The 15,000-nt window shown below is 42.0% G+C and overlaps 1 protein-coding gene across 1 annotated transcript in view; it reads left to right on the forward strand.

Annotated features, from left to right (window-relative positions):
• LOC105662294 (uncharacterized) overlaps positions 1-14,645 on the forward strand; it is a 39,396-nt gene extending 24,751 nt beyond the window's left edge. Inside the window, exon 2 of the mRNA XM_012283567.2 lies at positions 11,074-14,645. Coding sequence (XP_012138957.2) covers positions 13,037-13,414 — 378 coding nt within the window. The 5' untranslated portion in view covers positions 11,074-13,036 and the 3' untranslated portion in view covers positions 13,415-14,645. The remainder of the gene's footprint in view (positions 1-11,073) is intronic.
• The last annotated feature ends 355 nt before the right edge of the window (positions 14,646-15,000 follow it).

A 15,000-nucleotide genomic window follows, 5' to 3' on the forward strand; every position in this document is an offset into this window, starting at 1 on the left:
ATCCCAAATCCCTAAGTCTCCAAATTTCTAAATTTCAAAATCCCCAACTGAAAATTTTCCAAATCCCTAAGCTCCCAAATTCTCAAATCCCCAACTCCCTAAATCCCCAACTCCCTAAATCCCCAACTCCCTAAATCCCCAACTCTCTAAATCCCCAACTCCCTAAATCCCCAACTCCCTAAATCCCCAACTCCCTAAACCCCCCACCCCCTAAATCCCCAACTCCCCAATTTCCTGCCTCCAAATTTCCTAATTCCCCAAATTCCAAACTCCCAAATTTTCCGCCTCCAAATTCCCCAAATTCCCAAACTCCCAATTCCCCAAATCCACCCACCTCTAAAACCCCGCCCTCTCCAACCACCCAATCCCACATCCAAAATCCTCCAAACGCAACAACACCACATCCTCACTCAAACAATAAGTCCCACATTCGATACTCGAACCAGTAAGCACCATAAGGAATCGATCTCAACAGTATTAGAGGATCTCGATTACGGAAACCGTAACTGGTTTCACTGGTTGAAGGGCGAGCCGGAGGAAACGGGGTGCAACGGGAGACGCTCGCTGGGTCGCCCGGACACGGGGGTTGGAGTTCTGCAGACAGGATGGCGGCACTGGGGCGAACTTTCGCTCTCTCCTGCTGTACAACTACCACTATGCCATTGCCACGCCCCATGACGCAACTGCAACCAGGTGCAGAACTTTGTTACCCCCTCGCAAGCCTCTGTCCTCCTTTTAAATCGCTGGACATTTAATTCTGCGATTGCACTCATGGCATTTTAACCCTTTTGCCCTAGAACCTTGCAAAAACTGAACATTGGAGACTTCAAGGTCAATGGTTGACCAATATTTCATTGTGAACTATTAGGTTAGGTTTACTTATAGAGATCAAGAATATATACTGCAAGACAATGTGGACATTAGCTGTGGCTTCAAGGTCAATGGGGTCGAGGATGTAGTTAACCAATGTGGGTTTCATTGTGAATTGCTAGGTTAGGTTTACTTATGGAGATCAAGAATATATACTGCAAGGCAATGTGGACATTAGCTGTGGCTTCAAGGTCAATAGGGTCGAGGATGTAGTTAACCAATGTGGGTTTCATTGTGAACTGTTAGGTTAGGTTTACTTATGGAGATCAAGAATATATACTGCAAGGCAATGTGGACATTAGCTGTGGCTTCAAGGTCAATAGGGTCGAGGATGTAGTTAACCAATGTGGGTTTCATTGTGAATTGTTAGGTTAGGTTTACGTAAAGATCAAGAATATATATTGCAAGGCAATGTGGACATTATCTGTGGCTTCAAAGGTCAATAGGTTCGAGGATGTAGTTAACCAATGTGGGTTTCATTGTGAATTGTTAGGTTAGGTTTACGTAAAGATCAAGAATATTGCAAGACACTATGAACATTAGCTATGGATTCGTCAAGGTCAATGGGGTCGAATGTTTGACCAACATGGATTAGACCACCAAGTGCTAGGTTAGGTTCGATTATAGTCACAGGCCCAGAACTCTAACATACGTTGCAGAAAACTGTGAACATTAGCTATGGATTCGTCAAGGTCAATAGGGTCGAATATTTGACCACCAAGTGCTAGGTTAGGTTCACTTGTGAGCATGTGTGACTATAATCAAAACTACAAATATTACAGTAATATATTTGTCAAGGTTAATATTATCAAAGACATGTTTCACTATCAAGTGTCAGAGTATCTTTATCAGACATAATTGTTATTATCACCAGATTCAAGGTCAATAGTTTCAAAATTGTGACAGCATCAAGTTTAAGATTTCCCTAAGATCAAGGTGTGAATACAATTAGTATAGTTCAAGGTCAGTAAGGTCGACATGTGTGGCATCAAATGTTAGGGTACTTTTACTATGCATCAGTGTTGTTATTAGCAGATTCAAGGTCGGCAAAGTCATCGAGTACATCAAGTTTGAAGTCAAGTCAATGTATCATATGTCAGTTATCATCAAGTTCATCAAGGTTAACGTGAAGTCAGTTTATCAAGGTTAATGTGAACGATGTTTGACCAAACGTAGGCAAACTTTATTTAACATTAAGTGTTAGCAGCCATGAATTCATCAAAGTTAAATTTCAGATTATGTTATGAACAGTGTCATGAATGTTATCATAGATTCATCAAGTTCAATAGCTGTAATATTTCAAGTTAGTAGTATTTTGCGTTAGACTAGCTCTTATGGACGAATCTTCATAATCATTAACCACAAGGTCATCATCATCAAAGTTGAAGATCAAATGTCAGGTCATTACTGTTGATGACATTACTGTCATAGGTAGACTTCACAAAGCTAAATCCTGAATAAAGAAATCATCCAAAAGCCAGTGTCCACACAAGCTGAATCCAAAAGTTAGTGTCCATAAGTGTCCACAAGCTGAATCCAAAAGCCAGTGTCCACGAATCCCCAAATCCTCAAATTTTCAAATTCCAAATTTCCCAACTTAGCAACTCCAAATTACCTAATATCCCAAATTCTTAAGTCCCCAATTCCCTGAATCCTCAAATCCCTAAGGCTCCAAATAGCCCAAATCCCCAAATCCCCAATTTCCCAACACACCAACGCCAAATTACCTAATTTCCCAAATCCCTAAGTCCCCAAATCCTTAAGTCCCCAATTCCCTAAGTCCTCAAATCCCTAAGGCCCCAAATCCCCAAACCCCCAAATCTCCAAATTTCCAAATCCCCAATTCCCCAACACACCAACTCCAAATTACGTGATTTCCCAAATCCCTAAGTCCCCAAATCTCCAAATTTCCAAATCCCGAATTCACCAACACACCAACTCCAAATTACCTAATTTCCCAAATCCCCAAATCTCCATATTTCCAAATCCCCAACACGCCAACTCCAAATTACCTAATTTCCCAAATTCTCAAATCCCCAAATTTCCAAATCCCCAACACACCAACTCCAAATTACCTAATTTCCCAAATCCCCAAATCCCCAAATCCCCAAATCTCCAAACTTCCAAATCCCCAATTCCCCAACACACCAACTCTAAATTACCTAATTTCCCGAATCCCTAAGTCCCCAAATCTCTCAATTCCCAAATCCTTAAGTCCCCAATTCCCTAAGTCCCCAAATCCCTAAGTCCCCAATTCCCTAAGTCCCCAAATCCCTAAGTCCCCAAATCCCTCTGTCCCCAAATCCCTCAGTCCCCAAATCCCTCAGTCCCCAAATCCCTCAGTCCCCAAATCCCTCAGTCCCCAAATCTTTAAGTCCCCAATTTCCTAAGTCCTCAAATCCCTAAGGCCCCAAATCCCCAAACCCCCAAATCCCCAATTCCCCAACACACCAACGCCAAATTACCTAATTTCCCAAATCCCTAAGTCCCCAAATCCTTAAGTCCCCAATTCCCTAAGTCCTCAAATCCCTAAGGCCCCAAATCCCCAAACCCCCAAATCTCCAAATTTCCAAATCCCCAATTCCCCAAAACACCAACTCCAAATTACCTAATTTCCCAATTCCCTAAGTCCCCAAATCCCTAAAAATCCACAAATCCACAAGCTGAACCCAAAAGGCAGTGTCCACAAGTATCCACAAGCTGACCAGCCATCAGCCCACACTTAACTCATTTCCTTGTCAACGTCAAATTTCCTTGTCAACACAAATTCCACCAATGAAACAACTCCATGATCAAAATGGCGTCCATCAGTGATAAGTGTCGAATCTTCTCGGGTCCGTATTTTTTAATAGGTCTTTCAGGTTGGCAACCGCCCTGTCTGCTCGTTCGTGTTTTTTTATTTCGCCGGTGCGAAAAGGGGAGCGAGAAGGGCAGATGACGAGCGAGAGAAAAGTTTGCCCCAGCACGTTGCACCCTTTCTCTCTGTTTCGCCCTTGACGGGCAGCGTCTCTTTCTCGGTCTGGCGCACCGAGCCCCTACCAAAGGGGTGTCCCTGCAGGCGTCACAGGCCGCCAACCCTCTCCGACATCCCGGTACTCCCGTATTCCTGTTTCACCCGCCCCCGAGTCCGCTGCACCGCCGCCGAATCAATACCGGCAGACATCCTAACTCACTGGAGGTCAATGCCTCGTTCCCGCGAACGGCGACGACCTCAACCTCCTACCTTTCCCTAGCGTACAACCTCCTCTTCCAGAACCCTGAAGCCAGACTGGATGCCTCTCCCTCTTCCTCGCCGAGACCCTCTTCGTTCACCTTCCTGCTCCGCGCTCTATTTTTACCTTTATTCCGTCGCTAATGTCGCGCGCACCCTATTTTTGTTTCTACGATCGCTCGACCGGGTTAGGTTAGGTTCGACATCCTCGGGGAAATTGGGAAGGGGTCAGTGTTCGATCTTCGACGGTTACCGAATACGTCGGGAAACCGCTGTGGCGATGGGGGGATTCGAAGGGGAACGGAATTTCGGGTCTAGGGATTTTGGAATGTGGGTGTTTGCGGGGTTGGGAATTTGGGGATCTAGGAATTTGGAGATCTAGGAATATTGGAATGTGGGACTTTGGGGATCTAGGGATATTGTAATATAGGTATTTAGTGGTGTAGGAATATGGGAATGCAAGAATTTGGAGATCTAGGGATTTTTTGGAATGGAGGTATTTTCCAGCTTATGAATTTGGGGATATAGGAATATTAGGACATAGGAAAAGGACATTTGGAAATCTAGGGATATTACAATATAGGTACTTAGTGATATAGGAATATGGGAATATTGGAATTTGGGGCTCTAGGGAATTTTGGAATGTAAGTGCTTGCAAGCTTGGGAATATGGGTATCTAGGATTATTGGGATGTGGGACTTTGGGGTCTAGGGATATTGAGATATAAGTATTTAGTGGTATAGGAATATGGGAATGCAAGAATTTGGAGATCTAGGGATTTTTTGGAATGGAGGTATTTTCCAGCTTATGAATTTGGGGATATAGGAATATTAGGACATAGGAAAAGGATATTTGGAAATCTAGGGATATTACAATATAGGTATTTAGTGGTATAACACTATAGGAACATAGGAATTTGGAGATCTAGGGACTTTTGGATGTAGGAATTTGGTTATACAGGAATTTCGTAAATTTGTAATTTTATAATTTTGGAATTTGGTTATTTAAGAATTTAGGAACGTAGAAATTTAGTTATCTAGGCGTTTCAGGACCTAGTGATTTTGCAATCTAGGGACTTTGTTACGTAGGTACTTGGTTATCTAGGGATTTCGTGACCCTGTAATTTTATAATTTAAAGATTTGGTTATTTAAGAATTTAGGGACATAGAAATTTAGTTATCTGGGGATTTCAGAATCTAGTGATTTCGCAATCTAGGGATTTTAGATCGTAGAAATTTGGTTATCCAGGGATTTCATAACCTTGTGATTTTATAATCTAGGGATTTAGTAATCTAAAAATTTAGAGACATAGAAATTTAGTTATCTAGGGATTTCTGAAACTTGATGCTTATCAATCTAAGAATTTAACAATCTAGGAATATTTCTAGCAACCTAAGAATTGAAACCTGAAAATTTTGCCTATCCACGAATTTAAGAATATAAAAATTTGTGAACACCAACGAGTAATTATTTAGCGTGTCCTTAACAAGCAGGAAATTACGAAGTATAACATCGTAGAAATCCCTCCTCCTATATCGCCGTTTTTCCCAAGGGTAACTAAATTTATCTGCCACTGCACACAGCGTAAATTCCCTTTCATAGCGCTTTGCAGTACCATGTTTTGAGTATATCTACACGTATTTTGTTTCTTCGAGACTCCATTTCCTTCCTTTTCGTTTCTGTAATTGAATTCTCCGACTTCTGTTGCTGTTTCATTCCCCGACCCTTCCGCAACCTCCGCCACAGTTGCTTCCCCTGCGTTCACCTCGGAGGGTCGGGAAGTTCGCTTGGCTCCTTGGCTTGGAAACCGATTTTCATGCGGATAGGAATACGATTATGAAGTGGATCGAAATAGAAAGCTTAGTATCTTCCGTTATCTCTTGTTGCAATAATTTTACAATTAAACGTAGTCTTTTGCTGGAGAAGTCTCTCGATATATTGCAACCTTTACGCCCCTCATTGAAGAAAACGCAAAACAGAGTTTGTTTAAATTTTGCAACATTCCATAACAAATTGACGGAATTAAAAAAAATATTTTAAAATCGCCCAATCCTTTGTGAATAAAACAGAAAAAAATTTAGCTAAATCGGTTGAGTAGTTTCTGAGAAAAAAATTCGTGAGTGAAACCTATTTTCGCAAAAGTGGGCAAAAATTGCAAACTTTGAAGGCTTGTTATTCCTTAACAAATTTGAAACCGGCAAAATGATGACTTAAACCCCCCCTAATTTCACGTGGACTATAACATATTTTGATTAGAGCGAAATCGCAGATGGTGAGGTCCAATAGTGATGGGTTTGACGTGGAATGACACTACAGTAAAAATTGAACAAATTTCCATAACAAATATTATTCTGTATATAATTATACTTAACAATGCATACATATTATTTTCCATCGAATGAGTGACAGAATATACAATGAAAAATCACAGAAAGAAAAAGTGTTTTGCAAGCAGCAGAACAGAGCCCGTCAGCTACGCCAGTGGGAACCGTTACGTGGGATGCAATGGCGCGTCCAAAAGACAAAGACATTGACATTCAAAAGAGGGAGCCTCCTTTCTGCTGGCTGTTCGCATCAGACGAACATTAAATCCCTCCTCCTTGCTCGATGCTTCTGTTACGTAGTCGCGATCCGAACCTGTGCAAGAACACGTTCCAGGACGCGCGTGCGTTCTGCTCAACCCTCTTCTGGTTCACCCCTTTTGCGCCGGTCATTTGCATCTTTTTGCGATTCCTCGAATGCGACGATTCTTCGTGGGAGACTTCTTGTTCCGATTTCGATCGCGGCTGATAGATTCATTTTATTTGCTTTTGGATTAGGTGACTTTTGGAGAAGATTTTTAAGGATGACGCATATGTGACGCACGTTTGACAAATTCATGACACACGCATGACGCACCGATGACATATTCTTGACGTATTCGTGTCGCACTCTTGACGCACTCTTGACGCACGTTTGAAAATTCGTGACGCACTCTGATGCAATCTTGACGCACTATTGATGCATTCTTGACGCATATGTGACGCACATTTGACAAATTCATGACACACTCCTGACGCACCGATGACATATTCTTGACGTATTCATGTCGCACTCTTGACGCACTCTTGACGCACGTTTGAAAATTCGTGACGCACTCTGATGGAATCTTGACACACTATTCATGCATTCTTGACGCATATGTGACGCACGTTTGACAAATTCATGACACACTCCTGACGCACCGATGACATATTCTTGACATATTCATGACGCAGTCTCAACGCACTCTTGACGCATCTTGGACATATTCGTGACGCACTCTTGACGCATGTTTGACAAATTCGGAACGCACTCGTGACGCACTCTGATGCAGTCTTGACGCACTATTGATGCATTCTTGACGCATATGTGACGCACATTTGTCAAATTCGTGAAGCACTCTTGACGCACCAATGAAGCACTCGTGACGCACTTCTGACGCACCGATGACATTCTTGACGTGTTTATGACGCACTCTTGACGCACTCTTAACGCATTCTTGACGCATATGTGACGCACGTTTGACAAATTCGTGCAGCACTCGTGACGCACTCCTGACACACCGATGACATATTCTTGACTTGGTCATGACGCTCTCTTGACGCACCCTTAATGCATTCGTGACACACTCTTGACGCACTTGTGATGCACTCTTACTACTACATGTGAATCGTCTCGAGAGATAGCGCGAATTACATCAGTTATTGATATTCTTATCTGCCAAAATGTAACTAGTAGTTGAGCATCTCAGCTTCTTATGTATCCCACACGCCTATACCTGGTTCGTCTACCATACATTTACCATCGAACCCATACCCATCCAAAGCATCCCGCAAAGAAATCAGAACATCTGATTCTATCGCGGAAGAAAAGAAAGGTTAGGAAAAGCTTTCGAGACGCGCAAAAAGTGTGTCCCGGGGACGCGTCCGCGAGGCGAAAGGACAAGGTATTTGCACTAGACCTAGAGAAAAACAGTGTTCCACGAGGATGTGCATAAAATTAGACGGTGCATTCAACTCTGCTGAGACGGTGCCAAGCTGCAAGCTCGCACGATCGCCTTTTTGTTCCTTGCGGGATGCTGCGGCACCGAGATGCAGCGGCAGCCAGGATGGCACCAATGCCCCCGTTCCAAACTGCTCGGTAAAACGCCCTCTGCGTCGCTGCCCGTAACAAATTGCCTTCCGACTTCGTGGAACGTGATACGTTTACCCTTGCGGATAATCCGGGGAACTGGAGAATTTTATTTCACGGTGGATGAGGAATTATGCTGCCGTGGCGGCCATATAGAGGGACCTACTATTGACCTTGAAATTCAATAAAATTGTCGGGGTGTTTTGGAATATATTCAAGGTTTATATAGGTCTATGTACGTTATATATCCTTATGTATCCCCACATGCCTATATCTGCCTTTGATGGTGCCATGTTGGCCATATAGAGGGACACCCTACTATTAAGGAACCTTGGAATTCAATAAAATTATGAGGATAAAGTTTTGGAATATATTCAAGGTTTATATAGGTCTATGTACGTCATATGTACCCATGTATCTTCACATGCCTATATCTGCCTTTGATGGTGCCTTATTGGCCATATAGAGGGACCTACTATTAATGACCTTGAAATTCAATAAAATTATGGGGATGTTTTAGAATATATGCAAGGTTTATATAGGTCTATGTACGTCATATATGCCTATGTATCCCCACATGCCTATATGCCTATATGCTTATATGGCTATATGACTATGCCTATATGACTATATACCCACATACCTGTATACCTATATGGCTACATACCTATATACCTATTTGTATATCTACATTCCTATAGCCTATATGCCTATATACCTATACAGCCTACATGCCTATGTGCCTATGCCTATATGCCTATGCCTATACACTCTACATTAACAAATGAATCCAACTACCCAAACACCTCCTCTAAACCTCTACTTGCACCAAAAAAGTCACCAAAAATAAAAGACAAAATTTCCACGCCAAACTCCCGAAATCCCAACGCGTGTCAACCTAGAATCGCCCTAAAGATCCAGGTTCCTTAATTATTTTTAACGAAGCCAGGCGTTCTGGATCCTCGTTAAATCGCCGTTTGAAAAGAGCGGAGTCAGGACTCGTGCTATCCAGGGAGAGTAGACAAAAAGAGGGAGGGCAAGAAAGTCAGCCGACCATTCCCTTCCCAGCCCCCTTTTGACACGCTCGAATACGCTAACGAGTGTTCTATTTTTCAAGAGCACTATGTTTACCGCTGTCGGCGTCTGCTGTCGCTCATCCTCATCCCCGTGTGTTACGTGCATTCTGTCCCTCAGACGAGACCGATGTGTGACGCCGACGCCGACGACGTCGACCGAGGGAATGGGGCAGACAGACATTGCACTTTCCCTCACCCTGGGTTAGCCACCCTCGCTACTTTGCCCTCCGACTTTCATATCCTCGAACCCCTCCGACCACCGTGGGTCGATCACGCAGTGGTAGACAACCTGCGTCAAGAAAGTCAAGTTCAACGTTAGAGCGGTGGGCCCAGGGACGAGTACCCATGTGCTCCCTAGTCACTTATGGCAAGCTTAGTGAAGTTTACATTTAGGTATTTACCTCGTTAGTACTTAGTTTAGTGATCAGACGTTTAGGGAATATCAAGGATTATGTGGGAGAGATATGGGGATATGGGGAATCCTCCATAGTCCAAAGTGGGTGCATCACCAGATCCTTATTTTCATATCCATCGATCCATGAATCCCACATTTGTTAATTCCTAAATCCCCAAATTCCTATGTCATCAAATCCTCATTTCCACATTGACTGATCCTTAAACCTCGTTATGAAGGGATATGGGGAACTAGTCCCAAAATCACCAGCTACCTATGATCCAAAGTAGCTGGACTACCAAATCTCTATTCTGGTATCCAGCGATCCATGAATCCCACATTCGTCGATTCCTAAATCCCCAAATTCCTATGTTATCAAATCCCTATTCTTACATCCACTGATCCCTAAACCTCGTTATATAGGGATATGGGGAATTAGTCCCAAAATCACCAGCTACCTATGACCCAAAGTAGCTGGACTACCAAACCCCTATTCTGGTATCCAGCGATCCATGAATCCCACATTCGTCGATTCCTGAATCCCGAAATTCCTATGTCATCAAATCCCTATTCCCACATCGACTGATCCCTAAACCTCGTTATATAGGGATATGGGGAATTAGTCCCAAAATCCCCAAATACCATGTCCCAAAGTAGGTGTGTCAACAAATCTCTATTCTCATATCCATAGATCCTTGAATCCCACATTTATCCGGATTACTAAATCCCTGAATCCCCAAATGTCTAATACTCTAAAATTCCTATATAAGTCCCTAGATTCCTCTATGCACCCCTGAACCTCCTCAAACACTTGTACCTTCAAATTCCCATCCAAAAATCCCCAAATCCCCAAATCCCCAAATCCCTACCTTGAGAAATCCTTGTGCTCCCATACTCTAATACCCCAAACCCCAAACTCCTATATCAAGTCCCTAGAGTCCCCTATCCACCCTAAACCTCCTCAAATACTTCTACCTCCAAATTCCCACCCAAAAGTTCCCAAATCCCCAAATCTCCAAATCCCCAAATCCCCAAATCCCCAAATCCCTACCTTGAAAAACACCTGTGCTCCCATACTCTAACACTCCAAACCCAAAACTCCTATATCAAGTCCCTAGAGTCCCCTATGCACCCTAAACCTCCTGAAATACTTCTACCTCCAAATTCCCACCCAAAAATCCCCAAATCCCCAAATCCCCAAATCCCTATCTTGAGAAACCCTCGTACTCCCATACTCTAACACCCCAAACCCAAAACTCCTAATTCCAGTCCAAACGCTCACTCCATACAATTTCCTCAAAAATCCCTAAAAGTCACCAAATGCTTGCACTGTTTGTCATATTTAAAGATTTGTCCCTGACTGTACACAGAAAGAAGATAGCAGTCCGATTTCGTAACAAGGTAAAAGGAGGAGACAAGAGTGGAGACGAAAGTTGCCGGCCGCATGGCTGACATCATGGCTTCCCGACTAGATCTAGGCGAAAGTGGTGCTAGTTAATGCGTCGTCCGGGGTGACCGTCCAGGAATAACTCAGGACACGGCTGTCGGGTGGATGTTCATCAGTTCAAGGTTAGAAGCCGTCGCCATCGCAGCGGACCGAAATACATCCCTCCGTTGATGTATAAATACGCGGCCGTAGCTGTTGGTCCGAGGAGGGAGAAGCCACGATGAATCGTCGATGCATCCCGGTAACCTTGCTCTAAGCACCGGGTCGACGTGCTGATTTAAATAATTGCGCTGGACAGCCACGCAAAATCAGGGCCGCATGCGGGGACGCTTCTAGAATTTTCTTTGGGCACTGGTACAAGGTGGTACTTCAGGTATTTGATTATTGAATCTTCTTTAGGGACTCTTGCAATTTTTTTCGGAGGCTGTCGTTTCTTTGGAGGCTGTAGCTAACATTTGGAAGGGAGATTTACATTTGGAAGGCTGGGTCTAGAATTTTCTTTAGGATATTTGGACCTAGCTGGATGGGTTGGAGTCTTTGGGACGTTTGGACTTTTCTGGAAGGCTGGGTATAGAAGCTACTTTGAGACATTTGGAAGGCTGGGTCTAGAATTTTCTTTAGGACCTTTGAACTTTTGTGGATGGGTTGGAAGCTTCTTTGGGACATTTAGACTTTTCTGGAAGGCTAGGTATAGAAGCTTCTTTGGGACATTTGGACTTTTCTGGAAGGCTGGGTATAGAAGCTTCTTTGAGACATTTAGGCTTTTCTGGATGAGTCTAGAAGCTACTTTGGGACACTTGGACTCTTCTGGAAGGGTAGGCCTAGAAGCTTATTCATGGCATTTGGACTTTTCTGGAAGGCTGAGATTAGAAGCTTATTTATGGGATTTGGTCTTTTTTTTGAAGACTAGGTCCAGAACTTTGTTAAGGACCATATTTGGAATTTTTTGTTGCAGGTTGCATCTAAAACTTTCTTTAGGAGCACATTTGGATTTTTCTGGAAGGCTAGATCCACATCTTTCTTTAGGACCACATTTGGACTTTTCTGGAAGGCTAGATCCACATCTTTCTTTAGGACCGCATTTGGATTTTTCTGGAAGGCTAGATCCACATCTTTCTTTAGGACCGCATTCGGACTTTTCTGGAAGGGTAGATCCACATCTTTCTTTAGGATCACATTTGGACTTTCCTTAGAGGTTCCATCTAGAACTCTCTTCAGAACCACATCTGGACTTCTCTGGAAGGTTAGATCCAGTTAGGACCAAATTTGGACTTCTCTGGCAGCATCACTTGAATTATGAAGGCTGAGTATCGAGTTTTCTGGACTATCAGAGTTAAGTCGCCCTAAAGGGCTGAACGTAGAGAATCTACTTACTGGAAAACATCTATAGGTCCTAGTCTAATAAATCATCCAGAAAATTTAGTTATAGAGTCAATCTAAGAAGCGTAATTCATAAAAAACAGTAAGTCCTAAGCTAACAAGGGTATACCTGAAGGCTGAGCATCGACTTTTCTGGATTATCAGAGTTAAGTCGCTCTAAAGGGCTGAATGTAGAAAACCTACTTACTGGAAAACATCTATAGGTCCTAGTCTAATAATTCATCCAGAAAATTTAGTTATAGAGTCAATCTAAGAAGCGTAATTCATAAAAAACAGTAAGTCCTAAGCTAACAAGGGTATACCTGAAGGCTGAGCATCGACTTTTCTGGACTATCAGAGTTAAGTCGCCCTAAAGGGCTGAATGTAGAGAATCTACTTACTGGAAAACATCTATTGGTCCTAGTCTAATAATTCATCCAGAAAATTTAGTTATAGAGTCAATCTGAAAAGCGTAATTCACAAGAAACTGTAAGTCCTAAGCTAACAAGGGACCGCCTCAGTTCAAGATGACACCTGGAGGACCTAATTTCAAACGAGAATCTCGAGTACCTAGAGAACCTAGAGAACCTAGAGAACCTAGAGAACCTAGAGAATCTAGAGAATCTAGAGGACTTAGAGAACTTAGAGAACCTAGAGTACCTAAAGATCCTACAGTACCTAGAGAACTTAAAACACCTAGAGGACCTACAGAACCTAGAGGACATAGAGAACCTAGAGGACCTAGAGAACCTAGAGAACCTAGAGAACCTAGAGAACCTAGAAGCCCTAGAGAACCTGGAGAACCTAGAGGCCCTAGGGACCTTAGAGAACTTAGAGAACTTAGAGAACCTAGAGAACCTAGAGAACCTAGGAAACCTAGAGTAATTAATTTCAGAAAAATCTAACCTATCCCAGAGGACCTAAAGTACTTAAAGAACCCAGAAAACCTAAAAAACCTAGAGAAACTAAAGTCTCTAAAGAACCTAAAGAATCTAAAAAATCTAGAAAACTTAGAGGACCTAGTTTGATAGAATATCCCCCGACGTATCAAAGAATATAACCTAACCTAACTCCATCCGCTCTGTTTACCACCGGCTATTTGCTCCTCTGCAAGAACTAAAATGGCGTCCGTGTGCACAGCTAATCACCGCAGATAGAACTGTTACACCGTTGTAGAAGAAAGGCATCGAGTTACTGAACCGCCACAATAACATTCTATCAGTCCAGATTTACTCGGGCCGAGATAACAAGCCGCAAATACTCTCGAGGAGCCGAGATGATCGACCACAAACACGGGTCAAAAAGGAACGTTCAAACGGATCGCGCGCTGCTCAATGACAAGTGACCGATACCTCTTTTTTCCCTCTCTCGACCGAGGAATTTTCATGAAAGCGATCCACCGTCTCTTTCTGGGCTTCGGCGAAACGATAAACTCGCGCACAATGGATGCGTTGACCTTTACGATGGATACACCCTGTCGCATGTCGATGACACTGTGTTCTATAAAGATACTTAGAGGAGGTAGGGCCTTTTAGACTGCGCCGGGAGACGTTGAACCCGAGGACTGTTTCAACTATGCGTTTGGAGGAATTAGTTCTTTGATCGTAAAAGGATTGCGGGATTCTTGGGAAATCGCAGGATATGCGTGGACTTAGGAATGGACGGAGTTCAAAGCTTGAATTTTAATGAATTTTAGTGGCGGAGAGGAGGTACGCCATTTTGGATAGGAAGGACTCGCCTGATTGGTTGATGTATCGCGAATCAGGGACGTAGGAATTGGCGGGCGATTTGAAATATAATTTGTTACACTTGGCGTTTTTGTTAGATGTTGTTTTTGTTTGTCAGTGTAAAGATAGTTTCGCTGAATTGAAAGTCTTTTTTAGGTACAATAGGAAGGTGTATTTGTATATATGCATTGTGAACTTGCAAAATTATAAATTTTGAAATTGTTAAACTGTAAAATTGTTAAATTGTGAAATTATTGTATTGTCAACATTTTTAATTGTAAAATTGTAAAATTGTTATATTGTAAGATTATAAAATTGTAAAATTGTCAAATTGTTACACTGTCGAATTTTTTAATTATAAAATTGTAGAATTGTCAAATTCTCAAATTATCACATTTTTAATTGTAAAATTGTAAAATTGTGAAGTTGCAAATTTGTAAAATTGTAAAATTGTTATATTGCAAAATTATAAAATTGTAAAATATTCAAATTGTTATACTGTCGAATTTTTTAATTATAAAATTGTAGAATTGTCAAATTCTCATATTGTCACATTTTTAAATTATAAAATTGTAAAATTGTGAAGTTGTGAATTTGTGAAATTGTAAAATTGTTATATTGTAAGATTATAAAATAGTCAAATTGTTATACTGTCGAATTTTTTAATTATAAAATTGTAGAATTGTCAAATTCTCATACTATCACATTTTTAAATTATAAAATTGTCAATTTCTAAAATTCTAAAATCGACTCTTCGCACCTCA

This window comes from Megachile rotundata, chromosome 11, assembly GCF_050947335.1.
Source record: "Megachile rotundata isolate GNS110a chromosome 11, iyMegRotu1, whole genome shotgun sequence".
Taxonomy (NCBI): Eukaryota; Metazoa; Arthropoda; class Insecta; order Hymenoptera; family Megachilidae; genus Megachile; species Megachile rotundata.